Source organism: Bubalus bubalis, chromosome 6, assembly GCF_019923935.1.
Source record: "Bubalus bubalis isolate 160015118507 breed Murrah chromosome 6, NDDB_SH_1, whole genome shotgun sequence".
Classification (NCBI taxonomy): Eukaryota; Metazoa; Chordata; class Mammalia; order Artiodactyla; family Bovidae; genus Bubalus; species Bubalus bubalis.
Window position 1 is genome coordinate 58,180,094 of NC_059162.1, and position 25,894 is coordinate 58,205,987.

Genomic DNA, 25,894 nt, shown 5'->3' on the forward strand with positions numbered 1-25,894 from the left:
TATTAACATCACAATGTGTCCTCAGAAAATACATTATTTTGGACATGAATATGTATACTCATAATTGGAATTAATTCACATAACAGTTGTTTATCCTACTTTTTTCATATTATGAACATTTTCAGATACCATTTAAAAATTTGAATGGTGGTATACTATTTGATTCCTTGGGTTAAGAAAATTTTAAAGTTGCCTTTTAAATAATGTCTTTAGCATATATTCATACTATGCATAAATGTCCTCTCTTTGTAATTGCCATATCAATTTTAGGGAAGAACTTTATTATTTAAGGTTGCATGACTGACTAACAACAGGGGAAGGACTTATATTTTACAGGTAGGGATATGTAGCACAGTAGTGTATATGAATATGTATGAGCTTTTTTCCTAAGTAATTTTTGCTTAAAAGGATATTATATTTTGCCAAGACTAGAATAAAAGGTCTATGTTCAGTTTTTTCTCTAAAGCCACAATATTTAATAATTCTAAATTAACACCTTTAGTAGAAAATTATAAATAATAAATTTTGTTTTTGTTTTTGTTGGGAAGAGTACCAGATGATAAAACTATTAATGAAATCCTAAGACCTTACATTGATCCTGAAAAGTCTGATCCTGTAATTCGTCAAAGGTATGTTTCAAAAATCTTGTAACTTTCTGAAATTATTCTACATAATGAGGTGTGTATTATGTGCATATTTAAATAAAGCCATGTTTTTATTAGAATGTGATATTTTCATACAGTTTACTTTCTGTCCCATTTCCTTGGGGTGTACTCAAGGCTTTGTCAGTCAGAGGTGATGTTTTGGGTGAGAATTTTGGTTATAGTAAAAATAACAGTACTTAACACTTTGTATTAATTCATTTAATCCTCACAATAACCCTTTAAAGTAGATTATTGCCATTATATCCCTTTTATAGGTGGAGAAACTGAGCCTTGAAGTGGTTAAGTGACCTCATAGAGCTAATAATTAGGGAAGTAGGATTCAAATTCAGGCAGTCTGGATTCAGAGTCTGTACTCTTACCCCTTAAACTAAACTTTCTTTCAAAGTTGAACTCAAAACTCTGAAAATTAGAGTTTCCAAGTAGTTAAAAACAGGAAATCCTGTTTCAGCCAAGTCTTCATAAAACTAAGTAATGTAGTTCTGCCTCCTGTCTAGAAATACATGGACAAAAATGGTTAACATAGCATAGTGGAAAGATTCAGTTATGAATATCTGCTTTAGAATAGCTAATTTTGTTCCTTACTAGCCATGTGATCAGGAGCCAACTTACTTACCTAACTTCTGGGCCTTAATTTTTTCCATCAGTAAAATGAGAATGATGATGTTTACTAGATAGAGTTGTAATGAAGCTTTTAAAAAATTATGTATATAAGGTTCCTGGTACAGAGTCTTACACATAGTAGCACTGAAAGAAGGAAACTGTTAGCATGTGAATGTGTTTCTGAGCAGGAGTTTGTTTTCACCAGGTGATACCTGCTTAAGATAGTAATGCTTGGTTTGTTTTAAATTTTAAATTGGGTGAATTCTAAAGCATCTGATTCAGTTCTAGTTAAATCTCATCTTCTGCTTTTCATAAAAAATGTTGACTCAAACCCAATCTATGTCGCATACCACACAGTGTCTTTGGGACCGCTACCATGTTTCTTTTCCTTTTACTGTAGTCGTTGTTTAGTCATTCAGCTCATGTCTGACTCTCTGCAATCCCATGGACTGTAGCCCCCCAGACTCCTGTGTTTGTGGGATTTCCCAGGCAAGAATACTGAAGTGGGTTGCCATTTCCTTCTCCAGGGGATCTTCCCAACCCAGGGATCAAACCTGCATCTCCTGCTTAGCAGGCAGGTTCTTTACCACTGAGCCACCAGGGAAGCCTTTCCTCTTGCTACGAACAATCTAATTGTTATCACTGGTTATATATTTAACATAAGGCAAAATACCTGTGATCAAATTGGATACTTTAAAAAAAAAAAAAATTAGCAAGATTAATCTGTACAGAGAGAAGATAGGTAATTTTTTTTACATTTAGATTGTTGGTTAGAAAATACCTTTGACACTTTTTCTGTGCTTGGATAGGTAAATTTTAAGTATTATAATTAGCTACTCATAGATGCTTAGTTTTCCATAGACACAGTTTTAAAATACACTAAAAAGCAGTTTTACTTCCTTTAATATGACTTTTTTATTTCAGGTTGAAAGCCTACATTTGCTCTCAGACTGGGGTCCGAATTTTAATGAAGGTAGAAAATATGCAGCAAAATTTAGTAAGGTAAAGTTGCTTCTCTTTCCATTTCTTTAAATGTTTTCTAATTCTGTAATACAACTAAGTAGCTTGCTTAGTGGAAGTGGCTAGTTATTTTACTAATTATCTGGCTGTCAGCAAAGCCTAGGCTTTTAAAAATGAACTTCAAATTAAAATTTTTAGATAATCACACATCATAATATAGGATCAATGCAATTGAAAAATCACCCTGGTTAAGGACATGGAAGCAACCTAGATGCCCATCAGCAGATGAATGGATAAGAAAGCTGTGGTACATATACACAATGGAGTATTACTCAGCCATTAAAAAGAATGCATTTGAATCAGTTCTCATGAGGTGGGTGAAACTGGAGCCTATTATACAGAGTGAAGTAAGCCAGAAAGAAAAACACCAATATAGTATACTAACGCATATATATGGAATTTAGAAAGATGGTAACAAAAACCCTGTATACAAGACAGCAAAAGAGACACTGATGTATATAACAGTCTTTTGGACTCTGTGGGAGAGGGAGAGGGTTGGGATGATTTGGGAGAATGGCATTGAAACATGTATAATGTCATATATGAAACAAGTGGCCAGTCCAGGTTTGATGCACGATACTGGATGTTTGGGGCTGGTGCACTGGGACGACCCAGAGGGATGGTACAGGGAGGGAGGAGGGTTCAGGATGGGGAACACGTGTATACCTGTGGCGGATTCATGTTGATATATGACAAAACCAATACAATATTGTAAAGTTAAAAAAATAAATAAAAATTAAAAAAAAAAATAAACAAAAAAAAAAGAAGAAGAAAAATCACCCTGGTTAGAATATTTTAAAATAACATCATGTGCAACTGAAAGGTTTTTAAATTCCATTGTAACTTATTTCAAGAAATATTCTGTACAGGTGTGTGTGCATGCATCCTCAGTCATGTCCAGCTGTTTTACAACTCCATGAACTGTAGCCCATCAGGCTCCTCTGTTCATGGAATTTCCTAGGCAAGAATACTGGAGTAGGTTGCCATTTCCTACTCTAAGGGATCTTCCTGACCTAGAGATCAAATCCAAGTCTCTTGCATCTCCTGCATTGAAGCAGATTCTTTACTACTGAGGCACCGAGGAAGCCTATTCTATACAACAGAGTTCCAATGTTCCAGGTTTTGCTTTAGGAATAAAAAAATTTGTGTGATAAACTGACCATTGAATATATCACAGTGGAAAGAACTCTACACAGAACGTGAAGAAAGCCAGGCTCTAACAAACCTTGTGATTTGATATCAGTAGGCTCTCTGTCCCTTCTTTAATGGATTGATGAAGTAGACAACGTTGACAGATCTTTGAGAGTCCCTGCAGTGTGTCCTTAATAGGTGCCAGTTACGTGTGCATTACACTAAATTGCTGAACACTGATCTTTTAAGATCTGTGATGCTTTCCCCCTTTTGTTTCATTAACAAAACTACTAGATTCACTTCAGACTAAATATGATTGGTCCCATCTGCTTGTATCGCTTAGAGATTTAAGCATCCAAGCTGTGAAAACAAAGCTGGGTTTGAATCCCAGCTCAGTCTGCTTCTAATTACATTAACTTGAGTAAATTACATAGCCTAACTGCCTTAGTTTCCTCATCTCTAAACTGGGGGTAATAATAATCAGGTTGTCATAAGAGATTGAGATAAATATTTAGCACATGGTAAGTGCATGCTTTTATTATTACTGTTGCTACTATTGCTGTTATTACTACTATTACAACAGATAAATGGATTCTTACAAACATCTTCCAAAATTCAAGGAAACCAAAACTCCTTGAATTCCTTACCTATTATAAAAGGTAAGGTAAATGTAAGATACTGCATAGTTTAAAGTTGATAATATAGGATAGACTGCTTAGGCCCAGATAAGTGTTCATTTTTGACTTGGAAATACGTACTGTTTATCTGTGAAGAGAGAATGGGAATGGTGATCTCAGCTTGTCCTAGAGGACAGAGTTTTCTCGGAGAGGGACAGAAATGCCTGGAGCATGACACAACCCAGAGGGGAGCAGTTGGTAAAACCTTTTCAGGAAGTTGCGTTAGAAAGAAATCCGAACATAGCAAGACAGGAGGATACAAGTAAGATTGGTAGATTGTATTTTAACAAAGGACCAAAGAGGATAAACCTTCACCAAAAAAGGTTAAAGGACTTACTGCAGTGAAGATCAGATGACCTAATTCAGCTTCTCTGGGCTCCATTTCCCTGTAAGAGCCTTTAGTTTCTCTTATATTATGGCTTTCCTTCTTTAGAAACCTAAAAAGGACTTCGATTGGGCCTTGGATTAACCTTTTTAATCCCCAGAGGGGAGACAATGGTACAGTAATAAAGTAAAAGATGAGTAGTATTGACTTTAAGGAATACCTAGAATACTAAACCCAAGCCAAACTGAGTAACATGAAAAGTATTCTGACTTTCCCTTATCTATGTATGAAAACATGTCCTCCAGATTTCCCCATTTGAGTTGTTTACTTAAACTCAATAATATATGAAAATGCTATCAAAGAAGAGGAAGCAGTAGCTTACAGCCAAGGTCTAAGAATTTTGTTTTTAAAAATTGCCATGCTATGTAACTTTGACTAGTGATGTTTTTCACTTTAAGGCAATAATAATGTTAGAAACTCTTAAGTGAGATACCTTTTATCCTGAAGGTGGACCTATGTTGGGCTAAGGTACATCCTTATATCTCTGACTGTTAAGTCAGCCTTAAATATAGTTATCCTAATTTCTACAAAACTCCCTAGTTTTATTAGCTTCCATGCAAAGAGTTGACTCATTGGAAAAGACTCTGATGCTGGGAGGGATTGGGGGCAGGAGGAGAAGGGGACGACAGAGGATGAGATGGCTGGATGGCATCACCGACTCGATGGACGTGAGTTTGAGTGAACTCCGGGAGTTGGTGATGGACAGGGAGGCCTGGCGTGCTGCGATTCATGGGGTCGCAAAGAGACACAACTGAGCGACTGAACTGAACTGAATCATGAATAATGAAATTTGACACTATGGAGATACATTTAGAAGTATTTTTTTTTTATTAAATATTTTTAAACCTGTGTTCATCACATTATACATTCATAGATAGGCTAAGATGAGCGTTTACACTTCATTGTATACTTAATTACAGTTACACCATTAAAGGAAAGTACATTCAGAGAACATCTAAGTAAGATTATTATAGGTTATAAAATGCAGGCTTCTAATTTAAAATAAGGAGGATTTTATTGTTTCCTGAAAAGTGCTTAGAAGACTGAAATGTATTTTCCTTGTGGCTTTCTGATTTTAAATATATCATATGATTTATAGCACTCCAGTAACTTCAGAGTAGTCTTTTGACCAAATACTTGGTATTGGTGATTTCCACTGGTTGTGTTTTTCATTCTTAGAGGGTTTATGACAATTGTCCCATTGTATAACTGATCAGCTAGAGCAATCTTAAATTTTTCCATGCTTTAGCTTTACTTTATTCAACTTCTATGTTTAGATTTAGGTGATCATAGAATGTGTATCTCACCCTAAGGAATTTGTTACTCTTTAGGCGTTTTCTTTCCAGAATACACAGGATTGAATTTGTATCTTCTTATAAAAGTAAGTGGGCTTCCCTTGTAGCTCAGTTGGTAAAGAATCCACCTAACCTGAGTTCGATCCCTGGGTTGGGAACATCCCCTGGAGAAGGAAAAGGCTACCCACTGCAGTATTCTGGCCTGGAGAATTTCATGGGCTGTATAGTCCATAGGGTGGCAAAGAGTTGGACTCGACTGAGCCACTTTCACTCACTCACTATAAAAATATGTCTGCTTAAGTAAATCCATTCATTCATCCAGCAGACACTTAGTGAGTACCCATTGCGGTCCAGGTGTTATAGACATTAGACTGATAGCAGCAAGGAAAACCATTCTTGACTCTGTGGAGCTCACATTCCCAGTGGAGGAGAATTCATGTAAGATACTCTCTTGCATATCATTTCTCACCATGTTTCTGTTTTCAGAGAGTAAATGAATGTTTTGAAGCAGAAAAGGCTATGACAGTAATACCAGGCACCATCAGAGGCAGCCATTATATTGCTGCTAACTTATTGACAAAATAAGTTAGAATACTCCCAGCTTTGATGAAGTTCATTCAGTTGTAATTTTTTAAATCTATTAAATTTTAGACCTATATTTTACTATTTACTTTCCATAAAGACTCATTTATTTTCCATAAAGAAATTCAGATGCATTTTCTATTGTTTTATGTTTACTTTGTTGCTGCTTTGATGTTTATATCAGATCCTGATTTTGATAACAATGTGGTTTAAGCTGTTGTGGGATGAGTTCTTTTCAGATTTACTCAAAAGCCATTAATTAAGCACATTTATTCTCCTTGGCCTATAAATTACAAAATTGGAGTTTATATAGGACTGAGTAGGGTACAGTTTTGTTGTAAAGAAGAAAACAGACATGAAGCAAAGTTGACTGGGGTGCCTGGGGTGGATCTGTCTTCTGAGAGATGGAGATAAGGTCTGGAGAGGGTTAAGGCACATTGAGTTTCAAGTAGGAGTGTCATCATTTTCTCAGTCATTACTTTCAAAAAGAATGGCCTTTCTATATTAATCCCTTATTACTAAGCACCCTATTTCTGTATCCTTTGAGCCTCAAAAGCTTTTTATAGATTCCTACATTCCTGTCTTATATTTATCTCAATGAAACATCCCATATGGTGATAAACTCCCTTTTGAAAACAGTGGCTGCCATATGCATCTTCATTTTTATATTCCTTAAAGTGCTGAGTCAGTGACTTTCCCATATTAGGAATTCAGTCTTAACTCTTTTAATAAGTAGTGTGGTGGTGGTTTAGTTGCTAAGTCATGTCCGACTCTTGTGACCCCAGGAACTGTAGCCTGCCAGACTCCTCAGTCCATGGGATTCTCCAGGCAAGAATACTGGAATGGGTTGCCATTTCCTTCTCCAGGGATGTTCCCAACCCAGGAATCGAACCCAGGTCTCCTGCATTGCAGGCAGATTCTTTACCAACTGAGCCACAAGGGAAGACCCAATAAGTAGTATCAGATCAGATCAGATCAGTCGCTCAGTTGTGTCCGACTCTTTGCAACCCCATGAATCGCAGCACGCCAGGCCTCCCTGTCCGTCACCACCTCCTGGAATTCACTGAGACTCAAGTCCATCGAGTCAGTGATGCCATCCAGCCATCTCATCCTCTGTCGTCCCCTTCTCCTCTTGCCCCCAATCCCTCCCAGCATCAGTCTTTTCCAGTGAGTCAACTCTTCGCATGAGGTGGCCAAAGTACTGGAGTTTCAGCTTTAGCATCATTCCTTCCAAAGAAATCCCAGGGCTGATCTCCTTCAGAATGGACTGGTTGGATCTCCTTGCACTAATTCATTTAAATATATGTGTGCCTGCTATGCACTAGGCGTTGATACCACTTTAAAGCAGGGTTCGGACAGCTTTTTTGCGAGTGGCCAGACAGTACAGTTGGAATTGTCAAGCTGCCACGGTAGCACATAAACAGCTATAGACAGTACATAAATGACTGTCTGGGTATGACTATAAGACCTTATTTACAAAAACAGACAATGGACAGAATTTGGCCTGCTGACTGTATTTGCCAATTCCTGTGTGCTTCAATTCTCAGTTCTCTAAAATGAGACAGAAAGATAGATTATTAAAACAACTGCCAAGTATAATGTAAAGTTTCTTCAGAAAAAGCACTTGTTCAGAGAACAGGCTTTTTGATATGTAACCTTGACCTGAAGTATCAATAGGTTAAGACTGATCAAGTCTTTATTTTTCATTTATTCAGTTAATATTCATTGAGTCCCTTCCATATGCCAGCACAGTGCTAAGCCTTAGGAACACATAGACATCTAAAAGACCAGCCCTCAAGATGCTCACAGTTGAGGAATGGAGATAGTAGGTATGTGGTAAATGGTACAATAGATATGTATTTAATAATACGGCATAGCAGAAAACATGGGCATCTTTGCCTGTCAGTTTTTGATGGGTGCACAGACCAGTTGTCTTCACTCTACTTCCAAAAATCGACATATAGAGTAAGGAGTTGAGACTTTAAACCCAGACCAAATTAAAATATTGTCCAAGCTTTGATTTCATGAACGTCACAGAAAATGTTATTACTCTTTTGTGGGGACTACCTATTGTACTGGAGAAGGCAATGGCACCCCACTCCAGTACTCTTGCCTGGAAAATCCCATGGGTGGAGGAGCATGGCAGGCTGCAGTCCATGGGGTCGCTGAGGGTTGGACACGGCTGAGCAACTTCGCTTTCACTTTTCACTTACATGCATTGGAGAAGGAAATGGCAACCCACTCCAGTGTTCTTGCCTGGAGAATCCCAGGGACGGGGGAGCCTGGTGGGCTGCCGTCTATGGGGTCGCACAGAGTCAGACATGACTTGCACAGATTCTATTAGTTGTTTCCTACTATGCTGGTTGCTGGTTGTAGTTAATAATTTCAGAACACTTTTTTCTTTTTTTTAAGCAAAAAAGCAACCAGCAAAAGAATGAGCTATTTCTCTTGGATGATGTTATTTCCATGCTGAGAGAATGTTTTTTAAATAAAAAACTAAAGGTACTTTACTTTCTTTTGGATCTGTAACTTGAAATATTTAAAAATCATTTACTGTGAAGTTGAGGTAAGATACTTTTTCTTATGCCCTTTTAGAGAAATTGGCTTTGCCTCCATAAAGGCCTCAAGTGAGACCCTCCTGACTTCTTTTTGATTTTCACTAACACCCATGCACCAGCAAGCAAAGACCCCCTCCCCCCAACTTCTACCTTAAAGCAGAGTGACCCCCCAGCTCAGGTTACTTGCTCAGATTCTGACTTCCTAGATTCTGAATTCTGCCTGCAAGGCACCACCTCTCAGACTTTGTTGATTCTGAGAGCCTGGTCTCTTGCCTGTGTCACCTCCTCCAGGTCTCTCCTTGCTTTTCACCTCGCCCAGACACCTACTGGAGAAGGCAGTGGCACCCCACTCCAGTACTCTTGCCTGGAAAATCTATGGATGGAAGAGCCTGGTAGGCTGCAGTCCGTGGGGTCGCTAAGAGTCGGACACGACTGAGCGACTTCACTTTCACTTTTTATTTTCAAGCATTGGAGAAGGAAATGACAACCCACTCCAGTGTTCTTGCCTGGAGAATTCCAGGGACGGGGAAGCCTGGTGGGCTGCCGTCTATGGGGTCGCACAGAGTCGGACATGACTGAAGCGACTTAGCAGTAGCAGCAGACACCTACTGGCTGATTTTGCTCCCTTAGCATAAGCATCTCTCCAACTGATTATTTAACCTGTGTTTCTTTTCTCAGAACATTGCTTCTCAGATTTCGGTGTCCATCATAATTATCTAGGACAGATGAAAATGTTGATTTTCAACTCGCCTTCAGAGTTTTGGGTTTAGTCAATCTTACACAGAACCTGCATTTTTTAGTCTCTGCTTCCTAAGGGACCCTGACAGAAGTTATCCCTGGAACCACACTTAGAAACACTGCCCAGAATGGTAAACTCCTTGAGGACATTTTTAAATCCCATACAAGTGTCTAATGTGTTTTCTATATAAAAAGTATTTGGTAGATGTTTATGCAGTTGAGTTGTTGAAGTTGTATGTAGAAATGTGTAACATTAGGATGAATTTTTGAAGTCAGATTTCTACATCTTTAAAGATAGGGTCTGTACCCTTTGCCTAATCGAACTAGTAATAGGAAACTAAATCTTATTTCAGGCTTACAGAGAATGATTGGAAAGTATACTCTGAAGATATTCTAAATAAAAAAATTTATAATATACATGTTAACAGTTAGGATTTTTTTTAAAAAATATCCTGCCATTAAGGAACTGAAGACCTTTGAACTTAAGATTATTTTGATAATAATGGTGTAGAATTAAATATATATCAGAGAACATTAAAGGAATTCCAGGATTGCTAAGAAGGGCATTAACTGCTTTCAGATGCCTTGTCTTATGTAAATAGCCAGAGACCGGTTTTGCCTTTTAGTTAGATCCATTGAAAATAACTGTGATGAAGGAAGGGTTAGTGACTAACAGCAGTGTGCTCTCTAGATGAGATTACTTAAACTTCCTTTTGTTTCCCTTTTGGAATTTAATTCTAGTAATGAATTCTGCAGAGATAAATGGGGGAAATCACTTAATCTAAGAATCAGTTGTAAACAACCTTGCAGAAGATGCCATCATCAGCACTCACTCACCTCATTAAGAGATGCATTCCCAGTAAAGTTGTACTTTAAATGTTTGTAATGTGTTTTTGTTTTGATCAGTTTTGTACTAATAATAATTAAAATTATTCTATCCAGAAGAAATTTTAACACTTAAAGCCTTAGTGTATAGATAATAAAATGAAATTTTTACCTAACATGCACATTTTTGTTATAGGGAAGTATAACTGGGTGATAAGTAAAAGGTTTTCAAGCATGAATGTATGTAGGATAAAATTCTGTGGAAAATTGAAATGGAAAGACAATCAAGGAGGAAGGGAAACCATATAAGATTTCTAACTATTAAGGAAGAACTTGTTCAGTTTTTAAGTTGGTGATACTGGTACCATTCCCATTTTATTTAAATTCCAGTGAATTTACTTAAGAGTGATATAACATTTTCATTTTAAATTATCAGTATGTGCACTGCACTACAAATTATGTTCTTTATAATCTGTTTAAACTTGTGAATAAAGATTTTTAAATGAAATTTTAGATGTCTATTTTAAAATGTACAAAAGTATCTTTGTTTTCTAAAATTATTTTAGGTTATGATAAGCAGAAAAGTGTGCAGAACGTGCATAAGTTTTCCCAAATGGAGACATACACAAATGTTTGCTGCAAGGGTATTTAAAATCAGAGTTAAATCTAAAGGCTGATGGATGTCTTTATGGAACACATAAGTATTAATGACACCCTTTTATTGAGTGCCTCCTACTGTTTTTTAAGTACTTTGTTAAGCATTTTATACACATTACAATTATGTTACACAATATATACCTTGGGCTTCCCTGGTGGCTCAGTGGTAAAGAATCTGCCTGCACTGCAGGAGATGAGGGTTTGACCCCTGGGTCCAAAAGTTCTTCTGGAGAAGGAAATGTCAACCCATTCCAGTTTTCTTGCCTGGGAAATCCCATGGACAGAGGAGCCTGGTGGGCTACAGTCCATGGGGTCAAAAAGAGTCAGATACGACTTACTGACTAAACAACAACAACATACGTACATTATACATCATAAATATGTTTCATTACCCAGAAAGCCCTGACTGCAAATTTCTAACCACTAACTATTAGACCAGAGTACACGTTCTTGGAAGATGTAGAACTCAACCCCAGTTCTTTGTTACCCATTGCTGGGATTATTGATTATTTTCCAAAGTGAGAATCATAAGCAGGATGAGTACATGCTCAAAATAGTCTCAACCGTTGGCCACATTTTGGATCTAGACTCTAGAACAGAGGAAGCAAGGGATCATTTCAGAACTAAAAAATGTTAGAATCAACCTAAAGAATGTCTGCACACATAAAGAAAATATGTAGCACAGGTTGCTAAATACTTTCATCATCTCACAACACATCCAGTGATGAAATGGGTTTCATGTGTGGCATTCTGCTGGAGGCAGTTTTATGATAAGAATTGTAAACGTAGCTTTAGAGAAGTTTACTCTTACTTAGCTCCAGGGAAGCTGAAACTCAGCTGGATGGATGAGTGGTTGAAGTTTCAGCTGCTGTGAACTTGTGAATATTAATTTGAGAGACTGTACAGAAAAGTTGATCCAAAATGATGTGACAGTCAAAGTCTTATCAGATAATAAGCCCACAGTTTCCATAGTAATGATCTCATTTCAACTATGTACTATTTTGATTATTGATTAAGAGGATTATGTAAAACATAAAAAGTTTTCTCTAAAAACTTGGAAAATAAATTTTAACTCTCAGCTTGATGTTAATCCACTAATTTTATCCATTCTAGTTACGTTACATAATAACTTGTGCCAAATTTTATATATTCTGCAGAGAGAATAACAACATATTGAAATTTCTAGGTGATTCATTTTAGCCAAAGTACCTCATCTCCTTTTCAACCAGACTTTTCACTGAAATTCATAAGTACCAAAACTGAATTCTGTGTGTGTTCCCATATTCTCTATTAATATCTAGTACATGTGATTTCTTCCTAGAAAGCCTTCATCTTTTCATCTCTAGTGAATACCTAATAGTTCACCATTGTATCCCAGTTCTTGAAACAGCAACTGGTACATAGTAGACCTTAGTAAGTATGTGTTGAGTGAGGAATAACCAAACAGACAAATGATTCTATGGTGTAGTTAATCCATGAACTACTTAACATTTAAGCAAGTTATTTGGAGGAACATGGTCATATTTTCCAAAGTGATACTTGCTAATGAAGACTGAAGGTATATAAGACTCTTGCATTTAGTCTAGCACCAGAAGAAAGATATGCTTTGTTAACAGGAGAAAGGCTACTTAAAATTCCCTGTGTTAATTAGGAGAAAATCCATGCAGGGGGAAGGATTTTTAAGAACCAATTAAGGAGGGAAGGAGCTCAAGTTAGCAAATGAAGTGCCTAGATATTACAGGCACCTCTGCAGCCTGAAAGAACATTTGGAGGTGAATAAGGGATAAGAGAGAAGGTTTATTGAGTATCTACTTAGGTTTAGGTTTCTATCATGACACATGTCCCAATGAAATGTGATAGCTTGTTTCTTTAACTGGCACTTCCAATAAACTGTAGGGTTTACTTCTGTGAACTTCCATTACCTAGGAGACTATCTTTGTCTTAGTGTTAGTCATTCAGTCATATCTAACTCTTCGACCCTAGTGGACTGTAGCCCTCGAGGTTCCTCTGTCCATGGGATTTCCCAGGCAAGAATACTGGAGTGGGTTGCCATTTCCTTCTCCAGGGGATCTCCCCAGCCAAGGGTTTGAACCTGTGTCTCCTGTATTGCAGGCGAATTCTTGACCATCTGAGCCACCTTACATGGTAGATACTAAATAAATATTTGAGGAATTGATTGATGAATGAGTGCTAGGGACTGTTGACAACATTTTCATGTGCATTAATTCTAATGAAGCATGTACTGTATCTCTATAAGATAGGGATCGTGGACTCTGAGAAATTGAGTTACCCAAAGAAACCAAATTACAGTTACAAAGCCAGGATTTGGACTCAGGTCTTTTTGTCTACAGAATTTCTGCTTTTTTCTACTGACTTGTCCATCATATAAATGATGAATATAATTCCTGAAAAGTATGTTATTTCCCTGCTAAAGGTGCAAAATTACCTTTGAAGTACAAAGTCTTATTACTAACACTAGTTTGGCAAGTTACATTTTAGAAACATTTTCATCTATTAGATTTAATCTTTACAAGCTAGCTGATGAGCTAGATAGCTTTTACAAGCTAGATAACTTTCATCATTATACTGATGAGGAAAACTGAATACTCTTGAGAAATCAGAGCATATAAGGACCTGTGATAAGACTGGAACCCAAGCCTTCTGGATTTACAAGTAATTGAGCTTACTACTAATTGCATCTAGAATAAGAGCCTTGTAAAGCCCTCTTTAAAGAATGTTTTAAATTGTGTAGTTGGTCAGTTTATTTCACTACATCCATAGCTTTCATGTCATCAATAGACTGGGATTGTCTACCTGTGTGTTTCTGAGCTGTAGTGCTTTATGAATGGAGGCAGGTGTCTGCACTGCCCCCACTCATGCCAAGCATGTGGAGTCCTCATTTACACGTTTACATAAATTACATAAAAGTCCCAAAACGAGGTGCAGCAAACTACTGGTTCAACTACTGTTATATTTTTAATATGAAAACTAAGTGAAATTAGGTAAGAAGAAAATTTGACTTCAGCAAAACCTGTTTCTAATGTGACATGGACAGTTTGAGTTGCAAAAATTGTCACACGGGAGTATCATCTGGAGAAATTTTAACTAATGCCTTTTTCTTTTAAACAGAAGAGTTAAAAAAAAAAAAAATGTCTGACCCCTGTATTTTAGTTTGGTTTTACATGTGTTAGTTTGAATTTATGTATCCTTTTTTCCCCTATTCTGGGTCTTCATTACCTATCTGGTTTCTTTCTTCCTTTTCATTTGGATTTTAAAAACTAGTTTGTTCACTTAATCTGTTCTCTTTCTGCTCTATTGAAAAAAGTTTAGTACTTTAAAATTACTTATTTTAAAGGAATTTGATAAGTATGAATCTAAAACATTTAGTTTATAATTGATTAACTTTACTGAATTCCGGAGAAGGCAATGGCACCCCACTCCAGTACTCTTGCCTGGAAAATCCCATGGATGGAGGAGCCTGGAAGGCTGCAGTCCATAGGGTTTGCTGAGGGTCGGACGGACATGACTGAGCAACTTCACTTTCACTTTTCACTTTCATGCATTGGAGAAAGAAATGGCAACCCACTCCAGTGTTCTTGCCTGGAGAATCCCAAGGATGGGGAAGCCTGGTGGGCTGCCGTCTATGGGGTCACATAGAGTTGGACATGACTGAAGTGACTTAGCTTACTGAATTCAGTTTATACCAAGATAAGTCATACTTGAAAAACATTTGCCTATCAGATAACAATAAACTGATTTATGTTAAGGCTAAGTTTTTTTAAACACCAAGAGATTCAACTGTGTACAGTTTGCACTTTTAACCTAGAAACCTAAATTAAGAAATAACACACAACTATGAAGAATATAGGTTAAGTGCTGCCTTTTGTAGATAAATATCAAAAAACTTGCACAGTTTTAGAGCTGAAGGGATCTTCGTGATCACCTCATCCAATGACCTTATCTTGTAGTGGAAAAATTCTGTGGCCTTGGGATTGCTATTGAACTGTTAAATTTGGAGAATATTCTATTTTAGTTCACCTGTTTTTTAAGGGGGTGAAAGGGAAGATGATCTAAAGGTCGTCAGTGGTTAGATAGGAAATAGAATGGTTTGTGACTCCTCTCTTTTTTTTTAAATCTGTGTCTCCTTTTGAGTTATGGGAAGTTTAAAAAATCCTAATTTGCTAATAAAATGCAGAGAAGGAAGTTCAAGAACTTGGCCAGTTTCTTTGAAAGTTAGTAACAGAGCTAAGCTTAAAAGCATACCCTTGAATATCAGTCCCCTTTTACGTATATGATGTCAATCACTTAATACCTGTTTAGTCTCCTGAGCTGTGCTGCCCTTGCAATGCCCCGGTGAAGGTGCCTAAAGCTGGGTCGGCTAGTGAGCCTGTGAGAGTAATAAGCAAGTGAAATAACAAGAAGAAATGTCTAAGAGAGTCCCTAAGGGAAAAAGAAAAGACAAATGTTGGTATGTTAATTCTTTCAAACCCAAGTAGTTTGTCTTGTGGTAGTAGAACCCTTTTACTAATGGGAACACCAGAGTTCGTGAAAATTTCAAAAAAAGATGAAGCTTTCACTTGGGATTCAGTGACTTAATGGTTTGCAAAGGAGCTGACTCCTAAAGGTTTTGGGCAGAGCCAAGCTAGACTCGACAGCTTGCCTCGAGATAATGGAAACAGAAACACATTCAAAGTAGTTACAGCCTCTTGGAAGTAAACGTAATACAAAACAATGATTTGAAAGTTGTGAGGAAGGCTATGAGGCTACATTTAAAAATGCAGAATGCATAAAAAAGTAAGTGTTTCAGTGCTACATAAGTGCCATTCGTCATTATTGAAAATGTTGACTGACTGTTTTGAACTAAAGTTTCTGTAAGAGTGCGTTGTTATTTTAGGTAAATACAACTGTAAAACTGTGTTCACAGATTAAGTAAATGAGTTAACAATTTCTGTGTTTTATCATTTAGCCCTTGTAATAATAACTCTCTGAAGTGATGCAGTTATTATCTCTACTTTCGAGCATGGAATAGGAATTAGAGAAGTAACTTGTGAAGAATCACAGACCAGTAAGAGATGGAGCCAGGACTTTGAGTGTTAGACTCCAAACCCAAGCAACCAGCAAAAGTTACTGCCTCCTTTAACTAAACCCCAGGTCCACAAAATGTTACCACATTTATGTTTAATAGCCTTTCTTTATAAAACAGTTTACATAATTTACTTCCTAATTACTGGCAAATATTAATGGTAGACTAAGAGTAACCATTAGTAAGAAAAATCAAAGAAATTCAGAATTTCAGTGAAGTCTGACCTCTTCTAAGTGACAGACTGGAAAACAGGTCCCCAAGCTGATTGACACTCAATAGCAATATTGCTATGATAAGTTTGCAACATCTTTTAGTAAACACTAAGTAAAATTCAGTGATTCTAATTAAAACCACACAACATACCAGGTTTATTTTAATTGTTTCACTTTGGAAATCTAGAGAAGCTTAATGAAGATTTAATATTTTACAAAGAAAATACCTAAAACATCAGATATGAACTGAAAGTTTTTTACCAAAAATAATTAAATATGTAGAAAACATTCCCTTATTTGGAAAATGTCTCTTAATAGAAGCCTTATGATTCAGTTAAAATGTACAGAAAATAAGTTACCACAAGTGTTTGTAGGATGCCACTTGAAAACTTCCTGTTTGAAAGTTCAAGTCTTACTTTCTCCTAAGAAAAATTGAGTTACATCCATTTTATATTTTACTTTATAAAAGTTAATTGTATACTTCTATATCTAATTCAATCTCTCTTTTTTGTATAATCACTGTTAACTTAAAAAAAAATATGGCTTTTTCAAATGGAAATAACGTGTAAAAGATGTGAAACATTTATTCCTTGAAGGCTGGAACCACTTTTAAAATATCGTAAACAGGTCTGTATTATATTACACAGGGAAAAGAATGTATGCGTTCTGTGGCCTATGGGCATGAGGGTGAATAGTTTAGGAAAACTGAGTGTTTTGCATTTCAAGTTTCTTTTCAGCATATAAAATATTCTGTGATTCTAAAGTGAAGAATTTAATTGTGGTCATGCAAACATAAGTAAAGTTTTAGTTTTACAGTTGTTTTCTCACTTGTCACTCATTTCTTAAAAAGAAATCAGTTTGTGTAGTGGGCTCAGCTTTGCATTTTGTGAAGAAATTCTGTTTCCCCTCATTGAAAAACTAGTGCATGGGACAGAGTTAGCATACAGAGGAATCACTACACCAAGAGTGTAGTGTGCTGCGTGTCTCAGTCAGCTGCAAAGTGTGGTGCAAACAGTTTGTTGCTAATTAAGAAACACCAAAATTTGAATGTTTTACTCTTAAAATTACAGCAGATTCAAATGTATCTCAATGGCAGCCTCACTCTTGATCACTGGTATTTCAGTGTATTTTCTTGAGTGGAAGGAAAGAGGATGGTGTTCCAACTGTCAGGCCTGGTATCTCTTGGTATATGTGCTTTGCATGTGAATACCATCTGTCATCTGTGGAGATAAGAGAAAGAAAGTTGGAGAACTTCTGCACTACACTGGTGGAGGTTCTGAGGTTTCTCCTCTTTGTCATGACATGATAGTCACATGCCAGCACATTCTCTTAAACAGCTCCTGAGCTAGCTGAAATTCACCCTTCTTCCTACCTCAGAGAGCAAGCAAGGAAGAATGCCAGGGGCATATATCTTTAATCAACTGAAAAAAAAAATTGTTTTTAAATAATGACTTGAGAATTTCATACTTTAAGGAATATTAACATCTAATTTCCTGTGACACATTTACTGGCTTATGTCATAGTGAAAATAAAAGTTGCTCAGTCGTGTCTGACTCTGCGACCCCATGGACTATACAATCCATGGAATTCTCCAGGCCAGAATACTGGAGTGGGTAGCCTTTCCCTTCTCTAGGGGATCTTCCCAACCCAGGAACTGAACCCGCATCTCCCACATTGCAGGCAGATTCTTTACCAGCTGAGCCACAAGGGAAGCCTAAGAAAACTGGAGTGGGTAGCCTATCCCTTCTCCAGCAGCTCTTCGCAACCCAGGAATTGAACTGGGTTCTCTCTCCTGTATCACAGGTGGATTCTTTACCAACTGAGCTATCAGGAAAGCCCAAAAAGTGCAAGTCACTCAGTTGTGTCCAACTCTTTATAGATAAACTCCATATTTCTTATATTTTGTGCTTTTACCTAATTCATAAACTCAAACCTGTTTTTTTTTTAATTTCAAAATAAAGGAAAGCCAGATTTAATTATATGGTAATATAAATTTTGGAAAATATAATTTAGAATTATATTTTCACAGAAGTATTTTATAGCCAGTTATTTTACTGCCATATATAACTATAAACTATCAGGGCTAGTTGTTTGGTTTTCTTTTAAGGCTCAAACTAAATATATTTGAGGAATTTGAGTTTTTAGCTAGTCAGTATTTTATCCAAGAAAAATTCATGACACATCAAATATAGATATTATATAAAAGCCTCTATCCCTTAAGATGAAAATGAATAACTTATTCTAGAGCTTTCCTAATATCAAATTATTTGATACGCTTTTGATTTACTTTGGGACCTCATAATAATAGCTCTTTTACCCAATTTTCTTAATGCTGGTAAACTTACTATATTTATAAGGAAACAGCTATTGAATTATTGTCATCTCCATGTAAAATTTTTTAATATAAGGGACTCATATTTTGTTTATGAATAACTTCAAATAAAAGAGTATTTTTATTTTTGTTTTGCTTTTTTTCTAAAAGATATTATGAGCTGGATCCTGACAGAAGTCTCCTTGACAATTTGAGGGGCAAAGTGATCATTGAGTACCCAACATTACATGTAGTATTAAAAGAATACAGTAATGACATGAAAGTTCTTCACCAAGGTGAGTGTAAATTTCTTCCTGGTAACTTTTAAATAACTGGTGAAATTGAAACCGTTACATGATTGTCTTTATCTATTTTCTCACTGTATTTACACACTTAACTGAATTTCCTCTGTAACTACAGATAATGCTATAAAGAAAAATATGATTGAGCTGTTGCTTCTGTCCTGTTTGAGACCTTGTAAGCTTTCATCAACTTAAAATGAATGGATCATTGAATGTCTGCCTCTAAAAAGATGTCCTTTGCCTCTTTGGAGTTTTTTGTATTTTGTCTTTTTCTAAGGTAATAATCTTTAAGTAACAGTCTGTCTAAGATCAGATAAATTTATTCCCTAGTTAAAACTCCTTAGAGATTCCTAAAATGAGAGATCACAAAACATTTTTAGTATTCTATACTTTTCCCTCTTTGGTGAGTAGTGAAGTTGGGAGGAAGTACCAAAACTGGAAATTGTATGTGTAAAATGTTAGTATATAAGGTGACTTATCCCTATTTGCAATTACTGTTGAAACTAATTATGTAGCTGAATGTAAATTCTAGAAGATGAATAAAATTTTAAAAGTACTTCTAAAAAGAAGAAGTTACTTACCTTAACTCAGAACCACTATATAGCACTTTCAGCTAAGAATTATAGGTACAGACCAGGTTTCATTGTAATTCCAGAGAACCGTAAAATCCTTGGATTGGAAATATGTAGTTCAGGTTTTATTGTTATACCAGCATTATAGACTCTTAATAGGCAATAGCCTTTGTTGTAAGGTCTTCTCTGTATGTGTGTATGGTAGCTTTTTTCTTTGTGAAAGTTAATAGAAAAAAATTTTTTAAACTAGCCAAATTTTGTTAGTGCCACAATTTGAAGCCAAATTTTTAATTGGCAAACATGAAGTTTCTAAAAGTCAGTTAGCTCTCTAAATCTTTAGGCTAATTCTTGACTTTATGTTTTGGTGGGTTTTTTTTTTTTTACAATTTGAGAGCATCCATTTTTTCAAATTAAATTAGAAATTTCAGTACTAAATGTCCAGTTTCACTTTTTTTTTTAAAAAACTGTAAAACCTTTCTTTTTCCTTAATATAATTCACATAGCTCTCTCTCTAAATGTTGGTTTCAGGGAAAGTTGTTTAGTAATATGGGTTACTAGCCAGAGCAAACATTGTCTGTGTAAATAAACACAGCACACACAGCTCCTCTTTCACCTTGTTTAGGAGTGCACATTGAAGTAAGGCTTCCTGTCACGAAGCAAAAAGAAAAGGCTACTTTTGTAGTGTACTTGGAACCTTATGAAGTAAAATTTGGTATTTTTTGGTGGTTGTTCAATATTTGACTTATTTACATGAACCTCGAGTGACTTGCACTTTCAGTATAGAGGATCGTTTAGAGCTGCCGTGGCAGAGGACTGAAGACGATCGAGCAGGATTTTAAGGACCACATCAGTATTGTCACATCATGAATACATGGACTCTAAAAATAATGCCAGGTCTTCCTGTAGACGCATTTCTTTGTGTAAGCACTTCAAGGTGTCTTTTTCTTTGTACATTCTCACAGCACTGGATATTCTACAGGGTGGTCCCTTAGTGCGGGGGTGGGGGGGAGGGGGGCAGAAAGGGGGTGTTATATAAGAATGGGGCATTTTCTTTGGAAAGCCTTGAAATTTTTTCTCTCTCCAGAGGCAAAAAAAGTTGGATTTTGATCTCAAGTTCATAGCAAAGGTGTCTCTCTTCTAGTTTGGGGAATGTGTGTTTCTGGCCTGGGATTCAGTTGTTTTCACATTTGATGATTGTTAAAATGTTTGTTATGAGTATAGATGGCCATAGTTTACTTTTTAAAAAGTCTGCCTCCATCTATGGACAGTAGACAAGTTTTGTTTGCTTTTGGCTTTTTATGAAATGGAAAAGGTTGACTGGAAAAGGTTAAGCAGTTAATGTAGCCGCACCGGATTGGAGGCGTAGAGTGCTGTCCCCACACTTGTATCAGTCCAGTGGGAAGTGCTCAGAATGGTGTTTCTTGTCTCACAGGTCCTGTTTGCCAAACTTAGCTGGTAGATTTAAATGACACAGTAAAGGCATGCTACATTTCAGATTAAGGAAAAAACATAGAATGGAGCTCCATTAAAAGAAAAAAACTGGGCAACTTCAGTAAGCAGCAAAAGGAAAAGCATCCCAAACTGCAATACCAAACAGCACAAAGCCCATTAACTTAAAAAATTAGCAAAATATTTTTCTCTAATATAACTCAGAATCACAGAATACTTCTGCCTTTTTAGGTTTCCCAGGTGGCGCTAGTGGTAAAGAACCTGCCTGCCAGTACTGGAGACTTAAGAGGTGCGGGTTTCATCCCTAGGTTGGGAAGATCCCCTTGGAGGGGGCCATGGCAACCCACTCCAGTATTCTAGCCTGGAGAATCGTTGGACAGAGGTGCCTAGCTGGCTATGGTCCATAGGGTCTAAAAGAGTCAGACACAAGTGAAGTGACTTAGCATGCACGCACACAACCCAAAAATGATTACTTGAATTAGTGAAAATACTAACTTAGAAGTTACTTATATATCAGTCCTTTCTTACTTATTTATTTATTTTGATCATGACATGAGGCTTGTGGGATTTTAGTTCCCCAACCATGGATTGAACCTGGGCCCTCGGCAGTGAAAGCACTGGGTCCTAATCACCAAACCATCAGGGAATTCCCACATCAGTCTCTTCTTGGGCCAATAAATCCTTTCTTCCTTTCTCCTGCCTCACTCCTGCTTACCCCCTCTCTTTCCCTTTCTGTTTCTGTGTGTGTGTGTGGCATGGTAGGGCAGCGGAGGGGAGGCAGTGGGATGGGGATGGAGTTCAGGCCATCTTTACGGCACGGCAACTTTACAGTGCAATCAGGTCTATAACGGTTTCAACCCTGAGAAAGCCAGAGGAGAAAACGAATGCCTTGTATTACCATGGAGAGAGACCTGAAGGACTCTGCTATGAAGGACTCTGCTAGGATCTTTATCAACTTCTACAAAGATCAGGACCATATCTTGGGTAGAACCTATTTCACTGCCTTTCTTGTAAAAATGACCTGATGGACACCAGTTTGGTTGCTGGTACAGTGTTACATCTAGGTACCATTGGCAAACCCAAGGAACTTGGCAATTGGAATTTGAAGCAAGATCCAAATTTATGGTTCTAGCATCACCTCTTATTAGCTGGGTCCTTGGCATTCACTCTGCCTCTGAGCTTTATTTTCCTTACCTACACAATGGAGATAAAGGGCTATAAGCCTCAAGCAAATAATCTGTATTTTAACCGTAACAGTTTTCAAAGTGTTTATGTGCTATTTCCTTTTAGCTTCCCTGTACAATAAAATAAAGAGAGCAGTTATTCTGGTTCCCATTTTACAAATTGAAAAAAAAAAAAAAAACAGTCTATAAGTTGGAGTAGCTTACAGTTATATTAGTTCAGTATACATGCTACACGGGGGAAATAAATACAGGAGAGAAAGGCCCAGTGTCTATTCTCTTGGAACTCTCCATAAGTGAGTAAATCATAGTTTTGCTGTAGTCAAGACAGCTCCTTTAAAGGAGCTCCATTTCTGCTCTCAGTCTCCTTTCCAGGGAAAAGAAGGAGATGGCGATTAGCTTGTCTTCTGTCAGCCCACATTCATTCAATATATACTGACCCTCAATTTTAAGTTTAAAAAAAATCCTGGAAAAATTGATTCCAACCACACTTGGCCAGCCTGAGTGATAATAGTGGTCTGTTCCATGGTGCAAGTATCGGATCCTACCCACACTGTGAAGTGACCATTCCTGAGTCTTCCGCAGAGTCAGGAAGGATGTTACCTCACAAAATATAATTGCCACTTTCAGACATCATTTCTGTATTTATTGTGGCCAGAATTGTATATCTCAGCTGCCTGGGACATGACATGGTTTGTCTGTCCCCATGAGCAGTGCTGTTGGTATGAATCAGAAGGGAGGAGAGAAGAGGGAAAAACAGAACAGGCTAAACAGAAACAGTATACACACTTGACTGTATGTTTACTTACTTTTTCAGTGAAAAGTGAATCTACTAAGAACATTGGTGATGAAAATTGAGCACTTCTTTTGGAGGAAGAATGTGACAGTACCCAGATAGTGGCAGAGGACCTTGTTGGAAGATTTGGGGATACTTTCACTTGGTCATTGGAAAGTTTTGTTTCTCTGAAAAGTGATTAAACCATCTTGGAAAAAAAAAAATGTTTTAATGTATTTTCTAGCTTCCTGAATTGACTTGTAAGGCTTAGACTTTAATATGCTTTATTCTGTAGGCTGAAAACTGTGTTAGTTTGATCCAAGGATCCTGCATTAGCCAAAAGTTGGCATTCTCTTTAGCAGAACCTCACTAAAGAAGGGCCATGTGGCACACCAGCTAGCCACAGGAGGACTGGTCTCTCAGATGCCCATTCTTGTCCTTGGGATTTGTGTGTAACTTAACCTCTTGAGACAACTGAATGGATCTTCTATACTTGGGTGGCACCTGGTATGATGTCCTATGGAAAAGATTGTGTAAGTACTAGGAACTGCTGTTTCTTACAGTCAGTTCAGAAAAACAGCAGTTCCGCATTGTTGTTTGAACCATCAGTGCTTGCGAATCTGTCTTTCCTTGTCCACACAGTGAGCTGTGTCTTACTGTGAATCTGTGCCTTTCACCGCATTCCGACTCTCCTCTTGGCATTACCACACGGGGTGTTGTGATGAACAGTTTAATGCTGTGTTTGGAAACATCTAACAATAGCTAAAGAAGAAACACTTGGAACTCTTCAAAGTACTTTTGGAATGTGTATGTGTATTTATGTATATACATGATTTAATTTTTACCTTATGGCAGCTCTGTATACATTATGATCTCACTTATTAAAATTAAAGTTTCCTAGTTTTATTGGAATTTATAGTTATGAAATTGCAATATGACTATAAAAGATTATTACATCTGTATTGCATCTGTGTGCTTAATGGTTAAGAAAACAAATGATAAAATTGAATATCAATGAAATTCATTTTTAGTTTACAATTAAGAAAAGTTTTAGACCAAAAAGAAACCAGAGGTATTCATTAAAAGAGACTTGGAAAGATTAGAAATATGAAAAGATAATGAGAACATTATAAACACAGAAGAAACTTATAGAATACAAATATATGTAACTTGGGGTAGAAATTGGAGAAGAGCATCTAAAGACAGTAATGGCCCAAAGACCTTTGATATAGAGTAGTGGTAGAAATGTGATTCATAGACAGTAAAGGTTAGGCATTTGAAAAATACATATACTTTCTAAAGCAGCTTCAGGGATCTTCTCCCCATATATAGTAAAAACTGTGTGTAGAATTATGTTTTTCACAATAATTACAGGATTGAAAACTAAATGGGATTTCACAATCTTAACAGTGAGATTTATCTTCTTGAGACAGGCAAGAAAGAGAATGAATTGAATCAGACATGTCACAGAATTGTTACTGGGAAAAGTGGGATAAAGTATACAAAAAGAACATGTGACCTGAGTATCAGGGTGGAGAGGAATTTCCTGACAGTGAAATATGTTATGATGTAGTCTCATTTCCAAGAAAAGTGTTGAGTTCCATCCCATTTAGAATTTAAGTTGAAAAACTGGACAAAAACCAAAGGATTTATCCTGTACTTTCCCTCCTGGGGAGGGAAAAAAAAAAACACACAGAAAAAACCCCACATGATCTAATGCATCTTTACCATATCTATTGTCTGGAATTCTGTTAGACTTTAAATTATGGACTATTCCTTAGGAAAGAATATAGCAGAGTTCCCTTAATATAACTATCAGATCATTTGATTAATATGCACATTTATTCCCACAGAATTTACAGTAAACGTGTTTTAGTGAATAACTATGTCAGATGCTTGGATGGGGTAAACTTGGAATAATTCACTGAAAGCCCTTTAAGTTTGTAGTATTAAAACCCAATTTCTTTTTTAGAGGCCTTCACCATTTTGGATTCCTGACAAATTCTGATGAATAAACAAACTCCCTGACCCATGTTAAGTTCAACATTCTGCACTTCATTCACAAACCGTATTTTAAAAGGAGAAAGACTCCACCTGGCCTTCTTTATTTTTTAAACAATGATTTCAAAGGGAAGGTAGGCCTTTCATAATTGCTAATTATTACATATGGGATTAATAGACATAAATTTACAGTAAACAAAACTTGCACCTGTTCATATTATAAATAGGAATTAAAGAGAGTTACTATAATATTCCTAAGTGTAGTTGAGCCAATTTGTTTCACTGTAGCAAGTGATAGAATTCAGGTTTCAGGATGTTAGTGAAATGCTTAGCATACAATGCCAACAATTTACTTTATATGTTTTCTTTAATTTGTTTGGCACACAGTGTGTTGTACCTGACTTCATATCAGGCATTAAATTTTAAGTAAAGATAACCTAAGCTGCTTTTATTTAGTCATAAATGACTGTATTAAAATGTGTTAGGTTTATTTTCAGGTAGGTATTAAATACTTTCATTAACCAATCATCCTTCAACTGCAAGTGTCAAAAACTCAAACTAGAGTCAGCATGAAAGGCAGTTTATTGACTCCTGTGCTGGGAAGTCCAGGCATGACTGGGTCCAAACAACAAAGAAGCCATCTGTCTTTCCATCTCCCATACTTGACCCTGTTTTTCTTTTTTGTCCATGGATTGGTTTTCTTTCCCAGGCAAGCTTTCTCTTTGGGGATGCCCACTTTGGAGTGAGGTAAGGATAGTAGGTGACAGCTGTTGACGGTTTCAGCTCACATCATCATACAAAGCTTGGCAGCAAGTTATATAAAACTGGGGGTAAGAACTTTCATTTTAACCAGATTAGATCACATTCTATCCCTG

At 36.7% G+C, this 25,894-nt stretch overlaps 1 protein-coding gene across 1 annotated transcript in view; it reads left to right on the forward strand.

Moving 5' to 3' along the window:
- Positions 1–23,978, forward strand: part of ZNHIT6 (zinc finger HIT-type containing 6) — a gene marked incomplete at its 5' end in the record, with an annotated part of 61,480 nt that extends 37,502 nt beyond the window's left edge. Inside the window, 4 exons of the mRNA XM_006080479.3 lie at positions 549–629; positions 2,190–2,267; positions 18,911–19,035; positions 23,061–23,978. Coding sequence (XP_006080541.3) covers positions 549–629; positions 2,190–2,267; positions 18,911–19,035; positions 23,061–23,101 — 325 coding nt within the window. The remainder of the gene's footprint in view (positions 1–548; positions 630–2,189; positions 2,268–18,910; positions 19,036–23,060) is intronic.
- Between the last annotated feature and the right edge of the window lie 1,916 nt (positions 23,979–25,894).